Source organism: Falco cherrug, chromosome 8 (assembly GCF_023634085.1).
Source record: "Falco cherrug isolate bFalChe1 chromosome 8, bFalChe1.pri, whole genome shotgun sequence".
Taxonomy (NCBI): domain Eukaryota; kingdom Metazoa; phylum Chordata; class Aves; order Falconiformes; family Falconidae; genus Falco; species Falco cherrug.
In genome coordinates this window covers 64447389-64470178 of record NC_073704.1, presented here as the reverse complement: position 1 = coordinate 64470178, position 22790 = coordinate 64447389, and the positions used below count along the sequence as shown (strand labels likewise).

Below are 22790 nucleotides of genomic sequence, written 5' to 3'. Positions count from 1 at the left end.
TATTACCACTCTACCCCGTTTGCTTTTGAGGTAGTTGCTACTTTGTTTATTTCTGCTACAAAGGTTATTGTGGATTTTTGACTGTTCCGTACTACGTGTCTCATTTTCAAGTAAATTTTAAAGAATAAATCAAAATCTCTTTGTGGGAAACTACACCCTTGTTCCTGTATTCAGGCCTTGACTCAAGGATTCATGCAGATCTCGGAAGGTGTTTAAATAAGGTTGCGTTGAAGTCGAAAGTTAAGTAAACACTTAAGAGGTTTTCTGAATTGAGATTTTTGAATAGCAGTTACTGTTGAAATTCCAGTGCTTCTGTTTTAAGCTTGGATGAAGTGTAATTGCGAACTCTTTCTTAGCATTGTTTCAGAATATATTTGCTTGTTTAAAACAAGTAAGTTAGTTCATAATAAATAATTAGCTAGCTGTCATTGCCTGAATCCTGTAACTTGTTTTCTCGCTTGAGGAGCCAAAAGAGGAAGAAATGACTGAAGAAGAAAAAGCAGCTCAGAAGGCCAAGCCAGTGGCAACCACTCCTATTCCAGGAACCCCGTGGTAGGTAATGGTTTTCCCCATGGCCCGCTACCGCGGGACTGAAACATCAGTCCCTGAAGCCACCAGGAAGGTTACTGGGTAGTTAAAACCAGTAATAGTATGTGAGGATGCTGTTCTTCTATGCTTCTGGATCAAATTATGTTGGATTTCTCCAGCCAACACTGTTCAGGCTGTCCCACAGCTCACGATGTTCAGTGGTGTGTGTGTAGCCTTTGTACCACACACTAACTGCAGTCCTGTTAGGTGCGTTACCAGTATAGATTTCATATCCCAGTTTCCTTCATCTGCCACTGATTCCTTCTGATCTGGTATGAAATACTGGCCAAAAAAATAAAATAATTTAAAAAAAAATAGTCTTGGACTTCTTTTGCCTTGGGGAATTAATAGGTGCTGGCCAAAACAATCCTTTTTTTTTTTTTTTTTTTTTCACTTGGCATAGATACTCAGCAGGTGCCTGTGTGTATAATGTCATGATGAGGTTACTCTTGCTGTAATGTATGTAAATCATCTTGGTGTGCTTGGATGACCAAGGTAGAAATCTTACTGATGGAGGAATATTGTCTTAATTTTTGCAATTCAGCCATTGATGCTTTTTTATTAATGTTTGATGTTTAAAACTGCCTCCCTTCAAATTATCTCTGTGATTCTTTCATCCCATCATTTATCCAATTCTGGCATGATCGTTAGGTTGCTTTTTGCCGTCTTTTGCAGGGCATTGAAGCGATGAGGTACATTTTATCCCCAAATCAAATTCATCTGTCTGAAACATTTTTCTAGAGAACTGAGTATACTGCAGTTCCTGATAAAAAGCATTTCTAAAATTGCATTTCAGATCTGCTAGCAAAGAACAGCAATAATTCAGTGTCCTGTTCAGACAGTAGGAATGTCTGGTAGTTGTGCAGTGAGTGTAACCTGGGTCTGTCTGTGACCGTTGTGCTTGTGAACAGTCTTTGAGTGTGGTAACAGACTGAATGAAACAGAATGAATGAAACCAACAGCCATACGAGACTCCCTGTCTGACTGTTCGATTTCTAGGTGTGTGGTGTGGACCGGCGATGAGCGTGTTTTCTTCTATAACCCTACCACTCGCCTTTCGATGTGGGATCGACCAGATGACCTAATTGGAAGAGCTGATGTGGACAAAATTATTCAAGAACCTCCTCACAAAAAAGGAATGGAAGAAGGAAAAAAACTTAGTAAGAGCAATCGTACTGCCTTCTTGAGAAGTCTGTATATCATTTATTGCTTATTTTGTGTTGATTTCCAAAGCTAGCAATATTTGAAATAAATGAGAGAAATGTAAGGACATACTGAAAAATTTATATAGCTTTGGAATTGAAGAAGGCTGGTGGGAATGCAGGTTTATAGAGTCCTTTGGGGAGAAAATAGTCCATTGAAGAAAGTAGATACTAACAAGGTTAACTTTTCTCTAAATGCCAACAGGCTGAAAAAACTCCACGTTTTTACTGACTTAAAAAAAGGGACTGTGTTTGTTTTATAAGCAAGAGGAATTCAGGGGCCAGAAAAGAATTAATCATAATATATGAAGGGCTCTCACAGAAGAGGATTTAACTTAGAGAACATCAACTGGAATACAGTTTTGGAAACAGCTGCCAAGAGCAGAGAAACATTCAAGAAGCTGCTGAGATGAGACTTGTTTCTGGCATGAGTTCTAGTAAATAGTCCTGGGATGACACATGGCTTGGTAGTTGGAGGAGAGCAAAGTGCATGTACGTAATCAGCAGGTCCAAATGTGCTTCATTAGACTGTTTAGCCTGAGGGTTTTTTCCCTTATTTCCCCTGGGAATAAGAGGTCAGTGTTTGCCATTTTAAATGCAAAGTTGGCCACAAGTCTGTTAGTCCTGCTGCCAAATTCAGATAGTGTTATTCTGAAAGTGACTGAAAACTGTATGTCTGTCTTTGTCAGAATACATTCTTGCTACATGTGTTGTCCTCTGTTTTTGCACAAGGCTTCATTTGTAAATGACACTTTGCATAAATACAAAATCTGAAGTATTATTGAAATCTGTTACAGTTAGAGAAGAGCATGAATCTACAGAGGACGCAAACGAAGATGAGCCTATTAAAATTAAAAAGCGCAAGTAAGTTTGTGTTTTTGATACTAAGTGGTCTGTGTTGATAAAGTTTTTCATCTGAGCAGTGTGTATTCCTGTCGTATTCAGCAGAATACAGTTACTGTATCCAACGGTAACTGATAGGATCGCTGAACACGCTCATCAGCTTTCTGCTATTTTACTTTAGTAGCTCAAGTATTTGATATTTCTCTGAGGTAGCTGAAATTCATGTGTAGCAGAAATAGCATCTCCTTTGGAAATCATTTGAAATGGAAATAAATGGTGTAAGTTGGTGAATCCAAGGAATATTTTGAGTGCAGTTTATCTTAAATAGTTTGCTTCTGTAGCTTGCTTATCTAGCTTGTTGATTTCTGTGCACAAGATTTTGTTGCAAAAAATGCAGCCATATATACTTTTCATAGTGATTACTGTTTTCACTCTGTTATAAAGGTTTGAGAATTTTGCGTAAATCTTTTGGTCTGTATTGCCTATTGGAAGCGATACATGTCACTTCACTATTAAGTTATGTACACAGAGTGTTCTAAAAGTAGTTTTACCATTTTATTTGGTTTTGCATACTTTTAGGGATGATCATAAAGTTGTTAGCAGTTAGAGCTTTGAGTGTGTTTGGCATGAAGCGTCTTTGCTCTCTTAGTAAACGTAGATCAACAAACAGCACACTTTTTTCCAGAAATGCTTTGATGGATGAATGTATCACTCTCTTTACGGCACTTTCTGTTGCTCAGTTTGAACAACTCCCTTAGCCATAGCCTTCTCACGGACCTCATGGTCTTGAGTGGGAGATAAGAAGATTCGTGCGGTTAACGGAAAATCTGTTGCACATCTGGCAAGACTGCTAAATACAATCAGAATGTGCCAACTTCCTGGAGTCATTTGGCACTGAAGTTATTGAGAATATTTTGGTTCTTGAGCTCTTTCAGTATGAAAGCATTCATAGCCAAGCCTCAAAGAATGGCTTTCATGACCTCTGAGCCTGCGCTTCTGAGGTAACGGGTTATGTCCATCTTGTGCTGGTGCAGTTCAGTTTCTAACCTCCAGGGTTAACACATTACTTCTCAAGTTATACTGTATGTTTGATTTTTTCAGGAAAGACGATAACAAAGACATTGATTCAGAGAAGGAGGCTGCTATGGAAGCTGAAATTAAAGCCGCTCGAGAGAGAGCCATTGTCCCTCTGGAGGCTCGGATGAAGCAATTCAAGGACATGCTTCTAGAAAGAGGGGTCAGAGAAATCTGTGTGTGTGAGAGATGGAGGGGGAGGGAAGGAGGGTTTTGGGCAGAGGCCTCAGTTCTTAGCAAATTCAGAACCTGCAGTGCTTTATGTAAGGAAAACAATCTCACCCTTCCTCTGAATAATGGATGCATTTGGCACACAACTCCATATTTCAAAGAGTATTACAATTATAGCAAAATTTTGATTTCCAAGTAACTGAAATTAAACAGTATCAAGACAGATTTTTGTTTTTACTTTTTTCTAAGTAATTACCTAATTGAAAGCTGCCATTGCAAATAAGTAAGATACACAAACTGTACACATCCTTAATGTTTTTGGAAATGTTCCTACATGAGAAAAGCAGTAAATTCCACTGTAGCCTGTATGCTCTTATCGTTAAATGGGAGACTTCTTGCTTTTAGTTAACAAAATTTGAACTCTGCTTGATACCAGTCAGTTTTGATGGATAAGTTAGGCTATTAGAATGTAAGTTTATATAGTAACTTTAAAAAATGGAAGTGGTTCCAGCTGCCTGTGCAGCTTTCATTTGGTTTTAATAGCTGGATTTTATGGGGTAGTTTTAATTAAACTTGTTTAAGATGAGCTCAAATGTGTTTAAATCTGTTTCTTTTGTAGCAGAACTGTTTACACTCATAACACTTAGAAAAAGTGTAAAGCAGGCATGGGATATGAGAACATAGAATCTCAAGGCTTTCTTCTGATGTACTTTTTTTTTTTACCCTAATTGTCACACATAGTAATAATTACATGTGTATTACTATTTAATGTTCACAGCCAATTAGTGTTGAAACTTGCTATGGCAGCCTCCATCATCTATTAGCGATGAAAGCTTCAGAATGAGTTTGTTCCCCTCTCCATCAGATGTCCTGTAGTTTTCAAGCAAAACTGTACAACTTCTGTATATTTGAGGAAACTTAATTGTTAGTTAAAATCTGACTTTTTTTTTTTTTAATTGAAGGTCTCTGCTTTTTCAACATGGGAGAAAGAGCTACACAAGATAGTTTTTGATCCTCGTTACTTACTTCTCAACCCAAAAGAAAGGAAACAGGTAAAAGAGAAGTCAGATTTACTCCCCATCTAGACACAGCTACTACAGGCTTTATCTAAATCCTCAGTCTGCTATTTTTGTTCTTCCTGACCTTCCAGACTAATCAGTGTTGCAAGGGATTTTTGTTATAATTAGGGTTTGTCCGGAAATGGAAGAAGCCAGCAAGAAAAGAAGTGAGTTTCTAGTTTTTATTTTTCCTGTGGTTGGAAGATCTAATATTTTAACACAGTGAAATTGTTACTTACCTAGCTCACAAAACCTAAACATAGCTATGATAATCATCAGTATCTCTTCAAAATATTGGCACAATGAATAAACTATTTTTTAATAAAAAAGGGGTGGGTGGGCTAAAGCACATATTTATTGTTAAGCAAGTTCTCCCTCCAGAAGCTTTTCTTCAGATGGATGTAGGCAAATGGAAAACTTGAAGACTACATGAGGTGTCTGCTGTCCTAAGCATACAACCCAGAAAAATTTTAACATAACACAAATGTGTAAGAAACTTCTTCGTAGGTCTCAGGTTATGATACAGTACACTATACGTTCAGAGGTTGGAGTAATTTGCATATTCAAATGCAAAGAGTCCCTAACCCTTCTTTCTGCCTTGTTTGTGTTGGCTCTCTGCTGAAAGGAAAGGAAAGGAAATAGGAGAAAAGGAAAGAAATGGGATTTTTCCTCCCTCTTGCCTAGAGCTTATTGGTTTCAGGTTTGTGTTTTATGTCGGTGACTGGTGTTTCTGTAGGTATTTGATCAGTATGTGAAAACCCGAGCAGAAGAAGAGCGCAAGGAGAAGAAAAACAAAATAATGCAAGCCAAGGAGGATTTCAAGAAAATGATGGAAGAAGCAAAGATTAATCCAAGGTAGGAGCTTCTTTCTAGTTCATATCATAAGCTGTATTAGAATGAATTATGTTGGGTGGTATTAGGTAGATTAACCTCTTTCAAAATGGGCAGAGAAGAACCATCAGATATTGTTGAAATCTTCTTTTGCCTGCTTGCATTCGCCTAACCCATGAAATGATAGAGCTTGTGATTTATAACTATTTACATACTTTAAAGCATTTTGAAGAAGTCTCCAGCATGCTGTCCAGATTGTGAGAAAAGCCTCATGATCCACTGCAAGTTTTCTTCAATAACCCTGTTTCTTCTCAAGAGTATTAGTAGTCTCTGAGAGGTACTAGGGAGATTTCTTCGGTTTGAAGGGGCTGAAAGGATGTTTTTCTGGTTACAAAGTATGTTAATAGTAATATGGTAGAATGTTTGGGTTGCTGTAATATAGAAATTATGATGTACCCCTCACAGTCAGACCTACCTGCAGTGATAATAGTGAGGTGAGGACAGCGAATGTACTAACGTTCCAGACTCTACTGCTAGAATTGTTTGTTTCACAGGCTTCTCGCACAGAGTTCATGAAACGTGCTTATGTCACCAGATGAGCTCTAAATCATTCTCTTTCAGCATCTCTTGGCTTATCTGGCATTAATTCTTTTACAGCGAAGTAACAACTCATTTGTTAAGCTTAATTTTTTTTTCAGTGACCCATTTTGGAAATCTGGTGGAAGCCAGTGTTATGTTAACTTCTAAATTGCATCAAATCTGATTAATAACTTAAAACACCTGTCTGCTCACTTTATAAGGGTAACAGTTTCGACAGTAGTAGGCTGGGAAGAATGGAGGCATGGAAATGTTTTAAGAAAATGTTCATCAGTAATAAGTTTTAACATACAATTTGGAGACTAACATGGACTATTATGTTAGCCTTGGTGTCCTCAGCTTCCAAGGTATCTCTGGCGTGACATATTGGGACTGACTCTTGTCTGATTATGGGTTGGGGTGGGAAAGAGTGTTCCAGCTGAAATACTGTCTTGTTTAATCTTATCCTTTGTCTTCTGGTTTCAGTGTTTGTCTAAAGATATTGCTGTACTTCTGTGAGTGCCAGACTGTTTTTTTTATCATCTCAGTCCAACATGCTCAAGAGTTTGTGTTCCACTTCACTTAAACAACTCTTGTTCTTCAATATAGCTGTACATACATTCACTTTCTAATCTTTTTGAATAAGCTACCAAATTATCTTCTTGTTTCAATTTACCCTACAGCAACAGTAGGCTGGATTTTCCAAGTCTAATTATTTCCATGCTGTGATGAAAACATTCGTATGATTATAAGTGTCTCACGTATTCTTGGGGCCAGATTTGCATCAGAGCTTGGAAAAAGCACAGTAGTGGTTTTTTTCGAGGTAAGTGGCAGTACTATATCTACTGCACAGATTGGAATCTGGCCCTGGAGGTGAGAGAACGGTCAGGGAAATGCTATGGAGATAATGGGTTGAAAGCCCAGTGTGGCTGCATCTGCCCATGGTGCTTAAAATATTTCAGCTCTGTGTTTGAAGATGAGGCAATGCAGTGTTCACTGTAGAAGGAAAAATTGATTCAGTCAGTGTCTTTTGTGACTCATACCAAAAGGTGATTTTCTTGGTGAACTCTTAGCATGGTTTGGCTGCAAGTGAATGCACATAAAATCTTCAGTTTCACAGCTGTGAAATAACCTGGACAGACTGGTGGCTGAACTGTTAACCCAGTCATGAAGATTTTTGTAGACAACTGAGGGTTTTTTTTATTTCTTCTTGGGTTGCATTGTAGGCTCTCTTCCTACACGTGCACTTTCTGCAGATAGCTGTATTCAAACAAACCAACCAACCAACCCCTGTAATCTCTAACAGTACCTTTCACGTGTGTGCCTAAACCTGACTCCTTTCTATATAGTTCATTGATCAAGCATCTCTATAGCGAGACCATAGGATGTTGTCTTCTTTTTTTTAAATTGTGCTTTGGCATGTACTCTAGCAGAAGAAATATTTCTCTGCTGAACCTGCTTCCCAGCAAAGACAGCTCTGCCAAATGAGTTCACTTGCCATTTTGTTGCAGAACTACTTTTAGTGAATTTGCAGCCAAGCATGCTAAAGACTCGAGATTCAAGGCAATTGAAAAGATGAAAGATCGAGAGGCCTTGTTTAATGAGTTTATCACAGCGGCAAGAAAGAAGGAAAAAGAAGATTCGAAGACCAGAGGTGAGAAGGTAAGGTGACTTTTTTTAGTTCCAGCAGTGTGAATGGTGCGAGTCTGAGTGAGGTGGGACAAAGCCAGTGCTTGGTTTCCAGCAAGCCTTCTCTGAGACACAGTCCTTCTCTTTCCGTAGAGGTTTTAGACTGCAGACACTTCACAGGTGTCCCTTTGGTCCTTCTGAACTGATCGTTTTTAAGTTTGCAGGTACACTGACTTTTAGAGTATGTAGAATTGAACTTTAAATGTATTTGTGAAGCTGAGTTTACTTAAATAATGACACATTTTTTTCCTTTACCTAAGCAAGTAACATATTTTTAACTGGAATAGTGCCTGATTATTATATATTTCTTTTAAAGTTATATTATCGTGAAACATTAAAAGGAAAAAGATTCTTGTCCTGTTTGGCTGGAAACCCCAGATCTGGCTACTACCTACCTCTCTGTTCTCCAGTGGAGGCAGTAAGAATTTGAAATTCTCTGCAGGATACTCGGTTTAAATTTCAAACAGCTTCCTTATCTTCTCTTTCCATCTAAAAGCTAGCACTTTAGTGACTTTTTAATCTTTCAGTAAATACATCTTATGTATAAACTGCTGCTTATTAGAATTAAAGGTCAGCTATTAAAGATTAATGAATTCCAAATGTCACTTGACCGTATTGTCAATAGCAGGGAGCAGGCTTTCGCTGCTGGGGAAGCAGGCTGCTATGGAGGTGGCGTCAGACATTGCCATCAAAATATGCAGCCACTTACTTAAATGTCCCTGTGTGTTGTGTGAATGGAGAAAATAACCTCTAAAGCCTAATCATGTTTGACATTTTGAAGTCTGCAATGTTTATTTTGTAGTATTAAGTTATTGCAAATTTCACCTATTGAGAATGCATAAAGAAGAGAAAAATGCTGAATAACAGGTTGGATGTAGGACAATTTCGTTATTAATAAAGTTTTGCATATTTTTTTTAATCTAGGTACTCTGGTCTAATTAGATTCTGTATTCAATTTCTTTTCAAATGTTGACTTATTGCTGATATTTTCAATAAATGTGATTTCAGAGAAGAACTGATGTAGTTCAAAATTAAGACTTACATACTGCATTTCGATTATGAATATGGAATTTTAAAGCATTCTTGCAGCTTAATAGTGTAGTTAAAGACTTTAAAAAAAGTAAATATTTGCTTTGTTGTTGCATGATCTAAAGTTGAAAATTTAGAAGAAGAGAGATTGTGTTTGTTTGCTTTTGAAATAATGTTTTTTCTCCAAAAGCCTTTTGTAACCATTTTATGTATTCTGTTTTATAACAAGTGGATAGACTTTACAGTTATGTGCTGTGCGGCCTGTCAATCAGTTCAGTCTGACAGCTGTCAATCACTGACACGCAAATATTATGGGATTCCCTAGTGAGGAAAGAATTGGTATCTCTGTGTGGTGACTTTAGCCTCCCGCAGTTCCGGTACTTTACATTTTTTTAGTTTTTTTCCTTGTGAAGTGATGAGAGTTGTACCTGCAATGTGTTAACTGCCAAAAAAAAAAAAAAAAAAAAAAAAAAAAAAAGACTTCTAAATACTCCTGAAATATTTTCAGTCTTATTTTCCTTTGATTTTGAAAGTGCTTAAAACATAAAAGAAAATTTAAGGCATTTAACCTGAAGCTTTCTCAGTCTGTTTTAAAAGTCCAAAAATCTTTATTTAAGGAAGATCAACTTTACAGAAATCTTTAATGTAAGGGTGTTAAATTATATAATGTTTTTGATTTTGCTTCATTGAGTTATGGCCTATCGGATGGTGAAAGAGTAGCCAGCTTCTCAGATGGTTGTTTTTATTCACGTGGCTAATTTTACTTAGTAAGTACAATGCTAATACTTCAGATGACAGACCTGAGGAGGTACACGTGGGTTTGAGGATACCGGGGAAGGGACTATGAGCTGGCAATGTCGACCAGGCTGCAAGGACGCCACCTTGTTCCATGTCCTTGAGATGAGCCATGCCAGCCGATGAGCCTGATGTCCCGTTTTACATAGACTTAATGAAATATTCAGCTGCAAACATGCTGCAGCCCGCTGTGCTGATGGCTGTCTCATCTGTCCTGTATCAAGACCTCTTAACAGTTTCCTTGCTTAATGGTCTGCTCAGTGGAGCTAGTTACTTCGTATAGCTATACCTAACTTGCAGTGTCATAGTGCTACGGTCTTAAAACATTATTCCTTGGTAAGATGTTTTTGACTCCATTTTTTGAGACCTTTTTGCCTTTTTTTTTTTTTAATTGAAAACCAAATTGCAATACTTGTGCTTTGTGTTGCAGATGACTGAAGTTAAACCCATGCTCTAAGAGCATTAAAGGTTTGGAGATGTCATTTGTTTTTCTCAGGAGGGAATTGGCTGTACCCTCCTGGTTTTCTGCTAGGTCAGCTGCTGGTGAAGCAGTGGATCCCTCTGGCACCTCCTTCCAGCAGTGCAGGAGCCCAGGGGGAGGGAGGCGCACCAGGCGGGGTGTTGCTGGTGGCTCTGGCGGGAGCATCTTCCTGCAGATCGTGGCGGTGGTCTTGGGTCTGGTTTGGTGTTGCAGCAGGTAGCACGGCGCTTCCAGCAGTGTTGTGGGTATGCAGGCTTCATCCTGTGGAATAGATACATACAATATATATGATTTGTGCAGAAATTTTGAAATACCCTTACTTTATAGACTTCTGTAGTAATGTCTGGGAATTTTTTAATTTTTAACCAATATTTTTAATGCCATGGCTTAGAAAGCTTCATATTTTTGATACTGCATGCATGTTTTAAGATGTTTTGAAACAACATTCTTAATATTACAATGAATAAACGGTTTGCTTAGCATTTTATTCATCTACTTTAAGAAAAAGTGATAGTGCTGTAGATCTAGAGCAACTTCCCACTGGCACTAACCAGTTGTTTTCTAATCTCTGCTTGCTTGCTATATTAGTATCTCCGCTGAGATAGTAAAGAAAAAAGCCTATTTTATGTTTATGTGTTAATATTGTGAAGAACTAAAATTATTGGTGGGCAAGGCTGCAGAATGTTGGTTCTGATCTTCATTTCATTCTTGCATTCTGCAACAAACCACATTTTCAGAGAACCAGGGTGTGACAGTTCTCTGGCAAGCCAGAGTTTGTTCGCCTGTCCCTCTGCTCGCTTCCCATATGAACCTCCGTGTTTTGCAGCTAAACTGCTTTTGGTGGTATTCTTTTTTTAAAGGGATGAAGAGGAGAGAGAAGTAGCAAAAAATGAATGGTCATCCCTTCTCCTAGGTTTTGGGGGTTTTGAATTAGTGTGCCATAAAGAGGGATTTTCGTTTTGCAGACCAGCAGGGTTTGGGATGCTGCGAAGGCAGCATGCTTGGCCTTGCCTGTGGAGTCCCTGGGGTCGTTCCCTGGCACTCGGCGAGTGAGGTGAACCAGCCCTCGCCTCTCTGCTTCAGAGAAATGGAGGCTTAAATGCCAGACCAGACTTCTAAGGCGTAAAGTGGTAGAAATATGAAGGAGGAAATACCTAGGACCTAAAGTGCAGCAGGAACAGGGACATTGTCTACCCCAGGAAAAAAAAAAAAAAAAAAAAAGATAAAGGCATAGTAGTTGCTCTTGCAGCTGCTGGTTCTGGGAGTTTGGATGAAAGCATGTTGCTAGTTGTCTCAAGATAAAAAAAACTAACATGATTGATCCTCTGCCAGCCCTTTGTGATGGCTGTTATGGACAGAGTGCTGACACGTCATTTCCAATTGACAAAGTAGACTACATTTTCTTAAACTTTTATATAAATGTGCATATCAGTCTTAAACATAATTTACTTAATTATCATACATGGGTAATTCTTTATTGGTTAGATCCATCTTAAGACATTGCTCTTTATCAGCAGATCCAAGTATTTACCTCTGTTCATTGTACACTTGCAGGATGAATCCATAAATATTCATTGATTTGTCTAGAGCCTTGTTTAAAACTGCATAGCTTCTATAGTATTGATATGCAAAATGCTATAATGTAGAATCAGTAACTTGTTACTTTGATGTATATATATATAAAAGCTCAAAAAATAAGCTTAAATTGGAGTAAATTAATAAAAACTATCGGTGAATAATTTTCTAAATAATATAGTTCGTCTTAGATGTAGCAGATGTTCTTAATTTATCTGCTTTAGCAAAATTGTCCCAAGGGGAAGTGAATTTTAGATGTGGTTATGCCTAAATTCAGAGTTTTAGTGATTTCTCTAAATTGTAATGGTATGTAATATTAATATGCTTCCCTCTGTTGGAGGTAAGTTGACTCCTTTTTTCGTAAGAGCAAACTGTTGGGTATCAGACTATTTTTCTCAAGTATTGTCTTTCTGGTTTTGTCTGTAAAACAGATCAAAATGGACTTCTTTGAACTACTGGCTAATCACCACCTGGACAGTCAGTCTCGCTGGAGCAAAGTGAAGGACAAAGTAGAGACTGACCCCCGTTACAAAGCAGTGGATAGCTCTTCACAGAGGGAAGATCTTTTCAAACAGTACATAGAAAAAATAGCTAAGGTATGCACGGTGCATGCAAAAGTATAACTTCGGATGTTCTTTGGTCACATTCTGTTAACATGTGAAGTTACTAACTAGAATATATGCTTTAGTTCAATACTAAAGAGAATTCTATACTGTAGTTATTTGTAGAAGTACCCCAGAATGACAGCTTGAAACTTACAAGTTCTGGTGGTGCTGCTGTTGCAGGTGTTCATGGTATACGTGTGCATACACACACATGGTATTTGGGAGAATTTATCCAGCAGAGCAAGAAAGGCAGAGACTCCTGTGAAGCTGTTGGTTGTAAAAATGGCTGTAAAAGTCCAGAAAATGGGTGCCGTATTGATTACCTACCAGGGTGGGCAGTTTCCTTTGCTGTTAAGCTCAGCTGATATAAAAATTTCCTTCAGGGATATAGATGGCTTATACATAGTTCCTTCACTGGTGGTTCTGTCTTAATCCAGGATTCTTTTCTCTTCCAGGTGATTAATATCTGAGAATGTAAAACTGGGCTAACAAATAGTGATACTGCTCTCCCCCTCTCCCCCTTGTATTTGGAGTTTGTCAGTGTACACAATCAATGTGCTCGTGAGGAATAGTTGTTCTGTGATCAGTGTTGTGAGCAAACATCTTTTCCCCCACGCAAAACCTGTTTTCTAATCCATAGATCTCAAATCACTTTTGAAGTATTCTGTTCCAAGGTGCCTTTAGTTTGGTAACACTTTAATTTACTTACCTGTCTGATGAAAATATGAAAGGTGTTGTATTGTTTTTATTGAGAAAAATTTGTTCTTACATTTCAGAACTTAGATTCTGAAAAAGAAAAGGAGCTGGAAAGACAAGCTCGCATTGAGGCAAGTTTGCGTGAACGGGAAAGGGAAGTCCAGAAAGCTCGTTCGGAGCAAACCAAGGAAATTGATAGAGAACGTGAGCAGCACAAACGGGAAGAAGCTATACAAAACTTCAAAGCGCTTCTGTCTGACATGGTGAGATATGGACAGGCTTTCTCAGCTTCTCCGTGCGTTCTTCTTCCAATTGTTGTACTACGTAACAGCTTTTTGGCATATGTGATTAAGTTTATGTAGCAATAGAATCCTGTTGTCTTCTCCCCACTGCCCTCCCCTCGCTGCTGGGCGTTCTGCATTGGTGGGAAGAGAATGCTTTGCATCTGGGGTTCATGTTAAGGCGTCTTGCCCAGGTTGTTAGTGGATAGCATTATTCCTGCTCTCTGTCTCTGGAGTCTCATGGGCGATGGCAGATTTTCGGTCATGCTACTGTAAATTTTGGTACATCTGTTGGAAAACTATATAAAGTTGAGCATTAGGAAGAGTCCCCTTATTTGTGCGTTGTCTCTCCATGCTCCAAATGCAGCAACTTTGTCTTACTGTTTCTGTGCTTAGGTTGTGTGTTTACTTTGTTCTGCTGGTCAGGCTGATCGGTGAGAGAGCGTTTCCTGTATGGCCAATGTCCTATTAAGGGGACAGTATTAGCAAAATAAGTTTTCACTTCTGTGTGTACTATGCCCTTGCTCCCTGGTGTAAGATATGAAATACAAATGTGTTACTAGTGCTCGGCTCCACGTTGCAGCAGTGAATTCTTTATAAGAGGGCAGGACTTAAATGGCTCATCACTCTGGCCTGGTGGTATAGCTAGTAAAGAAAGCCACAGCTCCTTGAGGATGCTCTCTGGGCTAGAAGCACAGCACTGCAAAGTTCCTAGTGTTTCTTTGGAAATAATTATCTCTGAGGCTGCCTTTCCAGACCACTCACAGTTAATATAGTATGTTATGCATAGAAGAGCGCACTGGATTTTTCTTTTTGAGAAAGTACTCAACCAAGTCAGTGGGGTATCTCCATCTGCATTTGAACTGATGCAAAGTAATTCGTTCTGCCACTGCCTGTTTAATATTTGTGGGGAAGCTACTACAGTCTTTTTAACTTAAAAACAGCTTGGGTTTTGGTTGGTGGTTTGTTTTGGTTTTTTTTTTCAAGTTGAACCTTAACTTAAAACAAGAAAAATTATTAAAAAAACCTCACCAAAATAAACCACAACCAAACCCAAAAAACCAATACTAAGTAGTACATAAAAAGTATCAGTAAACTGTAGAAAAAATGATTTTAAAAAATCATCTTTTGGCTCAGGTGCGTTCTTCAGATGTGTCATGGTCCGATACCAGGAGGACTCTACGCAAAGATCACCGATGGGAATCTGGCTCCTTGCTAGAAAGAGAAGAGAAGGAGAAGCTCTTTAATGAACACATTGAAGCACTTACCAAAAAGAAGAGGGAACACTTTAGGCAACTTCTGGATGAAACTTCAGCGGTAAGAGTTGTATATATTCAAAGAGATTTGTCTTTTTCTGGTTTTCCATCAAACATTCTGATTTGTTTATTTTTATTTCCAGGGCCCCTTTGCTTCACTGCTGTCTTTTCTTCTTCATAACAAAATTTGTGCATTGAGTTTCCTTACCTGTTTATCTTGAGTGTTATTTTAGTTTAACATACAGTTAATTTGCATTTAAACTTCTAATCAGTGATCTTTTTATCTCCTGCAGGATGTTACTTTTCTTCAACACTGAATTATTTGATGCTCTTTATAATATGGCATCTTGCTCTTTCAGATATCTAGTGTGTTTGTCTTAATGAATATCAGTATATAATCTTACCAAGTTGATCTGTTTTGATGTTCTGCTTTATCTTGTGCTACTGAATCTGAACTTGTATTCTGTTTAATACTCTGGAAATCTATCATCTGCTTTGTGTATTGTGGGGTTTTAGTGAGTCTTGCTCTTTTTTAGTTACATGCCAATTTCAGTCAGCTTTCTTTTAACCCAAAAGATTTTACCTCATTTTTTAATGCATTAGTTAAAAGTCCTCAGAATATTAGGCAGACTTTCGGTGTGCTAGACTAAGATGACAGACATGTAACTCTCAAGCAAGCTCTCTGCAGGTAATTTTTAACAACATATTCATATACGATACCAGAAAAAGACTTTGGGATGTAAGTTATATTTGTGAGGATGTTGATCTGAAAATGCCATCTCAAAATAATAAAGAAAAGAAAATCAACTAATTAAAAAGACAAACATAGTTGGGTTTTGATTATCTATACTACACTTAAAAACACAGCAACAACTTTGTTAGCAGACTTGGGAGATTAGTTAAAAGCTTCAGATGTAGTAATATTTACATTCCGTGTTCTTAGAATCTAATTTTCTTTTAATTTAACTATTTTTGCTTCTTTTGAAAGATAACTTTAACATCAACATGGAAAGAAGTGAAAAAAATCATTAAAGAAGATCCAAGGTGCATTAAATTTTCTTCAAGTGACAGGGTAAGTGGTTTGCATCACTGTGGCTAACTTTGAGTATAGTGCAGGATACAGAGAAGGGAAGGTAGGAGCTGCTGAAATGGTTTCCGCTTTATGTGAACAGTGGTATTACTGTTTGAATAAGATCTTTTTAAAATTAAAAAGGTAAAAGATGAGGAAAAATGTCATTAACATGTAATTGTTGCTTAGGTTCAGTATGTTAGATACTTAATCTGCATTCAGTGTTTTAAGCTTACCTTTTTTATTCCAGAAAAAACAAAGGGAGTTTGAGGAATACATTAGAGACAAATACATTACTGCCAAAGCTGACTTCCGAACACTATTGAAAGAGACCAAATTTATAACATACAGGTGTGTACCATAATGTCAACAAGGGAGTCCTCTTTTTATTGTGCTTTTCCATGTTAATGGCAACAAACTGATGTATTTGTTTTTCCTACCGTAAGTTGATGTCTGAGTTTTACACATTTATAACCTTTCATAACCTATCAAAAAAAAGAAGAAAAGTCTGCAGCAGCTGGAGACCTCTTTCTGCTTTGTTTTGACATTGCTGCTGCTGGCCAACAAGTAATGAAAATGAGACTAGCACAGGTGTGAGGTTCTTTTTGGCTTTGCGATAGTATTCTGTGAATACTACTTTGAGCTGTCAGGCATTAAATTTATTTTGTGGCGACAGCCATCTTTCATGTTTGTATTAGTCCTTGGTTTACACTCAGGAGGGATCAGTACTGGAATGAGGACTCTGTTTAAGGACTTTGGAGTAGACAGGAAAGAAATATTTGCTCCATTGAAATTCTATTTACAAAAATCATAATTTGCCTGGTTTCTGTGGGAGGGAGGATTTCATTGAAAGGGTGTGCCTTGCAGGTGGATAGATTTACAAAGCAGTTGGCTGATACAGAGTCTTTGAGTATGGACCAAAACATGTTTCCTATCAGAAATGGGAGTTCACTTAAAAAAGAGAAAATGAAATTAAGGTCTTCAGAACCCAACGACCCAGATGGTTCCTTTGCTGTCAGCACTGTAGTGTGCTGGGTTTCTGGGTTCAGGTGGGGCTGCTGCCAGCGAGCTGAGTAGCAGTGCTCTAAGCTGGTGCTGTGGGCACAGTCGGTCAAGCTCAACTGTAATGGAGACTTCTTCATCCAGATTCTGTGTTTGCTTCTTTCAGATCTGGTTTTGGGTTTTTGTCCCCTCTAGGTTTTAGCATTTGTATAGTTCGTGTAGTGCTGTACTAGGCTATGTCCACAGCCAGACACAAGTCTTTCGTGGTGCTTAATTAATGTAGCACAAATGTAGGCAACAAGCCTTTATTTCCTGTGCATAGAGTACTGTTGATGTGCCTAGTCCTGACCTAAAGCAGCATCTTTCTAGCTAAGAAGATACCCAGCTCTTTGTACCCTTTCCCTGCTTTGCCTTTCCGTTGACTCACCGGTGTTTCCTTATGGTGAGGGCAGCTCCTCTGAGGTCACAGCAGCCGCCGCTGGGAGCAGGGTGAGTTCCCGGTGTGTTCTGTGCGTCCTGGAGAGCTGTTGGGTGGTAATTCTTATGCTTGCTTTCAGATCCAAAAAGTTGATCCAGGAGTCAGATCAGCATCTGAAAGACGTAGAGAAGATACTACAAAACGACAAGCGGTATCTGGTACTTGACTGCGTACCAGAAGAGAGACGCAAACTCATAGTCTCCTATGTAGATGACCTGGACCGTCGAGGCCCACCCCCACCACCCACAGCTTCAGAGCCTACAAGACGAACAACAAAATAGTTATGAAATACTCTTAAGCCAAGGGTATCTGTTAAATCAAAAAGCTTGCATGAGCCATCTGTCAGGTTTATACATATACATTACCGTGAATATATTGCAAAACCATCTGAGGAGCAGAGGAAGAAGCAGCATTTGTGAACGTAAAATGGTCTCTGGGGGGGAAAAACCAACAACAAAAAAACCCACGCTAAAGGTATTTATGAATTTCTTTGGGACATGACTGACAAAAATCCGAACATGTGGGCTGTGTTTGGTAACTTCAGATCTCAGAGCAATGCAGTATCTGTATATGAGGTGTGGATGTCTGATATTTGGAGACATTCTTCTCAGCAGTGTCATACATGTGAGTCTGAAGGATGATCACACTTGTGGTTTGAACTTGTACTACGTGTGTGCCACCAGCTTCCTAATGGTTACCCGCGGTCCCTGGCTGAGGAGGTGAAATGCTGTCCGATAGCTTAAATTATTGATTACTGAAGACAGTGTTCTGGAAACACAAGTCCCAGTCCTCTGCTTGCTTTCACCCTTGTAAATGGAACTAAATCCATTAAAGCCAGAGTTAGAACTGAGAGAGGAGAATTAGAACTAAGAGACCAAATTAAATTTGTTCACAGGTCTGCTTTGTTCCTTACCCTATCCATGAATTAGAAGCAAAATGAGGTTGCTCTGCCCAAGTGAAGATTTATCTGATAGTTTTTACTCGAAGTTGGAAACACTTGCTAAATAACAGTGGTTACTGGAGCAGAACAGGACGGTTGTATAAACACATTTTTATTTACGATAAAGTGATCTTTACATACTTCTGGATTAGACTGTGGATTTCCCCTCTGGGCAATTCTTGTAAACTATACTTCTGTTTTGAATGTTAAACTTGTGTTTCTAAAGTTTAATTTTGAAATGTTGGGATTGTTCAGTTTATGTATTTGAACTACAATAAACCAACCCTTTTTATATATGGATTGTACAGGCCTAATACCAATTTTTGTTGGATTTTGGTGGACTTGTGAATTTATGAGTAAAGCAAACAACTGAAGTCATACTGCCTAAATTCTTGGCTGTGTTTGGCAAAACAGCACCTGTGGCACTGCGCGATATTGCATTAAACTTCAGCAGCAGCATTCAGGTTGGCATACATCCAATAGGGTGCCAAGCAAAATGGTCTTCTAGTTTAATTCTTTAGTCCTTTGCTTAAATATTAGATGGTAGGAGTGGCAGTGTCAAAAGTATTTCCTTCTCTCTCTTCTGTGTTTGGCATGGATCTCTTCCTCTGAGTTGGGGGCTGGGGAAAGATTGATTCTTCCATGAGAAATTGTTTCCCAGCAATTGCTGTTTTGGTAGCCAGCCATTGGGACTTGCAGTCTGAGCACCAAGACAGAAGGTTGTTCACAAAGATCTGGACAGCTTGGGAGGGATTTTTGCTGCTGACATTTGAAACGTTTCTCCCTAAGTTCAGGGCAAGCATCCCTTGTCTTCTCCCGATGCCTGCCCGCTCCATCAGCGTGGCGGTACCCCAGCCGTCGGAAACCAGTGTCAGGTAATGCCATTGCTGGGTACTTAAGTGGGATAAGGAGGATTGTAGCTTGCCTAAGGCCAAAAATGTGACACCCTGCGGGAAGTGTAGTTCCTGCCTGGAAAGAACAACAGTTACTGTACACCCACCGTGGGAGCTGGGGGGCTGCGGGGTGATTGGCCAGGGCTGAGGGGAACCCTGCCTGCCTCTGCTGTGCAGGGGTGGCAGAGCTGCCCACGGGTCTGCAGTCACTGTCAGACCTCGAGAAATCCCATCCTGTGGCTGCTGCTGATAAACTTGGGTTAGCAAGTCTAGACCCTCAGCGGTTTTAATTTTTACCAAATTCTTCATGTTGTATTTGAATGTCGGATGTCTTAAGCAGATTGCCTGCTTCAGGCAGACAGGTTTCACAGGTATTTGTTCACATCTAAGAACAGGAATGAGGGGCACGAGGGGGACACGAGGAACTGGTGTGGGAACATGGTACGAGGTGAGCCAAGGACAAAACTCAGTTTGCTGCGTAACAGTAATTCAGGATAAAAAATCATTGGTTCACTGGGCTGCCCTGGGCCATGCGTGGGGAGGGGTTTCACAGCCCACCCCCCCGCCACGGGGGTCCCTCATTGCCCCTTTCAGGCCAAACTGCCACGGCTTCTCCCAAGGACCCTTTGCCAGGCCGGTGCTGATGGAGCTGCCTGGCCATGCCCCAGCCTTGGCCCAGTACCTGCCGCTGGCCATCATCCCCTGCTGGCTTGGAGTCCATATTGTATTTTCCCTGCCTCTGTTAATTTGTCACCACTATTGTCGTCACTCTCAATTTCCTGGCTGTTTTTGCTGCCTTTCCTTAATCTTGCGCTCTTAACATACTTGTTTTAAAAGCCACTGTTGGTTCCTGTGCTTCTCTGGCAATCACAGTCTTGCCAGCCAGATCCCTGCTGGGCAAACAGAACAGCAGGAGTGTTTTTAATTTTTAATTTCTTTAAAATCTTTTTTTTTTTTTTTGTATGAACAAAGTAAGTCTACTAAGCCACAGCATGGGCAGGCTTTGGTAGTGAAGGGGCAGATGACTCCAGCAGACAGCAGTGATGCTAACAGACAGGTCAGCTTGTTTTGGTGCTCAGCTGCTAATAGTGCAGAGTCCTCTGAACCCCCTGGGTGCAGGGGGGACCCCGCAGCAGCCCTTGCTCCCAGCTTGGCCTGTCTATGCCTGCCAGCTGTGCAGAGCCCTTGTGTCCCCTTGAGTGCCCTCTGGGCAATGATGCCGTGGCCGGGACACGGAAGGTGCCCAGAGTCAGACGCTGGTGGTGGGGATTGTGGTGATGTGCCCACTTGCTGTGAGAGCACAACATCGCCCTGCTCTGGCAGTAAATAAATATCTTTTCACTCAGCTTAGTGCATCCCTGGAGGAAGCCATGCATTTTTTATGGATGTTTTAAAATATGGTTAACTTGCTCACTAAATAAATAAGATTGCTATTAATTTTATCTTGTTTATGGAGACCAGATGTTCATTAACATTTATTTATCTTCTTATTCTGTGGATAAAGCAATTATGCTTAACATACCGGGCCCCCCCAGTGCAGGGGGTGCTGCCATGGCAGTCGCAATGATGCTGCTGGAAGACACACTGGTGATGCATGACATGGTGGAGCTGGTCCCCTGGCCCTGCAGCACCTCGGGCATGGTCCCCTGCGTCCCCCAGAAGTGGATCCTTGTCTGTGGGATCCTTGTCCAGAGAGAAGGTTGGGCATAACGGATGCTGATAACTTTTCTAGCACCTTTTCTGCCACAGGCCTGCAGCTCCCCCAGTACATCCCTGCTGTCATGCTGCTGCTGTGGCTGAGCGCTCACACGGGCTGGCAGGGCAGGAATTAAAATTAAGCGAGCTTGGGAAAGGGAAAGAAACTCAGATTTTGAAAAGCCAGACTCCTTTTTGTGGGTTACAGAGCTGCAGTCTGTCACTGGCAGTAGTTTCAGTTTCCCGGGTTTCAGTTTCTTTCGGGGCCATGTTGCTGTTTCCAGCTGCTAAGCAGAGACCCAGCACTGCTCCGCAGTTTGTTCTTTGGTTTCCTGCTTCGGGAGCTGGCGCTCAACCCAGGGCTTCCCAAGGGATCTCAGCCAGTCTTGTGATGAGCAGTTAACGGGGCACCGTAACCCTGTTCCTTCCCCAGACAAGGGGCTGGCAGCACAGGGGATCCCTGGATGGCTGCTGCAGCTCCAGGGCTGCACCACCCACGCAGCCAATGCCGCCTGTACTCTCACCGCTCCTGTCCCAGCTGCTGGGGATGGTGCCAGCCGGTGCCCTGCCCTACAGCACAGTGCTGATGGCCCTAAGGGCAGCCAGGCCACCAGCTCTGTAACCCTGCTGTCCACCCACACCGCTCTCAGCTGCCCTGGGCCGTGATACACCATGGTAGGATGCCTGACTCCTGTTCTTGTTATCAACGGTAAGTAGGTATCAACTCTGCAGCGCTATTCCTTGTTGCTTTCTTCATGTTTGTTCCACAAGCTTTTGAAATAAGTTATTATTCCCATGTGTGAGGTGGCTGCCGCATGAGTCAGTGCCTTCACAACAGCATTTCGCACTTGTACCCCACCAGAGCCAAGCTGTGCTCAAGTGCCATGTGGGAGCAAGCCAGGGAGTTGCACAAAGTAATGGTGAGACAGGTCCTTCCAGAAAAGTGAGAAGAAAAGACTATTTATTATAAACCTTGTGATTTTACTTCGATGGCACAGCTCCCTGCACTGCGGGAAGGCGGCTGTCACTGAGCAGTGGTTATGCCCAGTGGCTAACAACAGTCACAGGAGCCTAATTTTATCCCATTCCATCTTCATTTGTGGGAGAGAATAAGGACTTCCAGTCTCAAATAATCTGTTTTAAATTTAATTTTGAGTTGATATGTGCTGGTTTTCTAATGATACTTCACGGATGTGCCATTGCTTCCTTGGTGCAGGCGTGCCGGCAGAGCGGGGTGCTGGGCTGCATGGAGCAGTGAGCGTGGCCGGGGGGACAGGTCTCGGCTCAGGTGCAGCCCCAAGCAGGCTCTGCAGCAGTGCAGGAGAGCCCTGGGTCAGGGAAGGGAGGATGGATTTGGTGGACTCTGACACAGGACCTTTGGAGTGCTGTCCCAAAGGACTTTAAGGACATGGGGGACTTTAGCTGCCGTGAAGAGAGGCATATTTTAAAATGCTTGGAAATGAGAGCCGCATGCTTTGGACATCCCCTGCCACCCCTTGTAACCCTGTCAACAGCAGCGCAGCCTCAGCTGTGACCAGTCTGTTCCACAAGCTGGCTCGGCAGTGCTATACATGTTTTCCACAGAGGTAAGAACAAACGTGGCTTTTTTAAATGTCAAAAGCTTTGGTGGAAATTGCGAAGAGCTCTCTGAGTATCCGGGAGTCACCCAGAGGCTCTTTGGAAGAAACTGCTCATGGAGCCGCCCCAGCTGCCCCACACTGATACGCACAGTACACTGAGGAATAAATCCAAGGCTTGGATCCGTGCACATTCTAGTAAATTAAGGTCACGCAGTTAATGCGAAGGTAAATGAGTGTCTGTTTGAATAACATTTCCTTGACAGTATAATCCATGCCCTGCAGCTTCTAATTAGGTGCCGCTGTTTAAATTCATCATCAAGAACAACAGAGAATTAGCACCCAACTGCAGAGGAACTGACAGGTCCTTTTAATGCGTTATCAAA

General features: G+C 40.7%; 1 protein-coding gene across 8 annotated transcripts in view; it reads left to right on the top strand.

Annotated features, from left to right (window-relative positions):
• TCERG1 (transcription elongation regulator 1) overlaps positions 1-18533 on the top strand; it is a 34879-nt gene extending 16346 nt beyond the window's left edge. For 7 of the 8 annotated variants that reach the window (XM_055718015.1, XM_055718014.1, XM_055718011.1 and 4 more), the window contains 13 exons: positions 464-552; positions 1588-1748; positions 2588-2654; positions 3735-3870; positions 4841-4930; positions 5673-5791; positions 7855-8005; positions 12344-12508; positions 13294-13476; positions 14632-14811; positions 15739-15822; positions 16070-16170; positions 17379-18533. In XM_055718015.1, the coding sequence (XP_055573990.1) occupies positions 464-552; positions 1588-1748; positions 2588-2654; positions 3735-3870; positions 4841-4930; positions 5673-5791; positions 7855-8005; positions 12344-12508; positions 13294-13476; positions 14632-14811; positions 15739-15822; positions 16070-16170; positions 17379-17580 (1728 nt within the window). In that variant the 3' untranslated portion in view covers positions 17581-18533. The remainder of the gene's footprint in view (positions 1-463; positions 553-1587; positions 1749-2587; positions 2655-3734; positions 3871-4840; positions 4931-5672; positions 5792-7854; positions 8006-12343; positions 12509-13293; positions 13477-14631; positions 14812-15738; positions 15823-16069; positions 16171-17378) is intronic. The other variant, XM_055718010.1, reaches the window with a different exon arrangement.
• The last annotated feature ends 4257 nt before the right edge of the window (positions 18534-22790 follow it).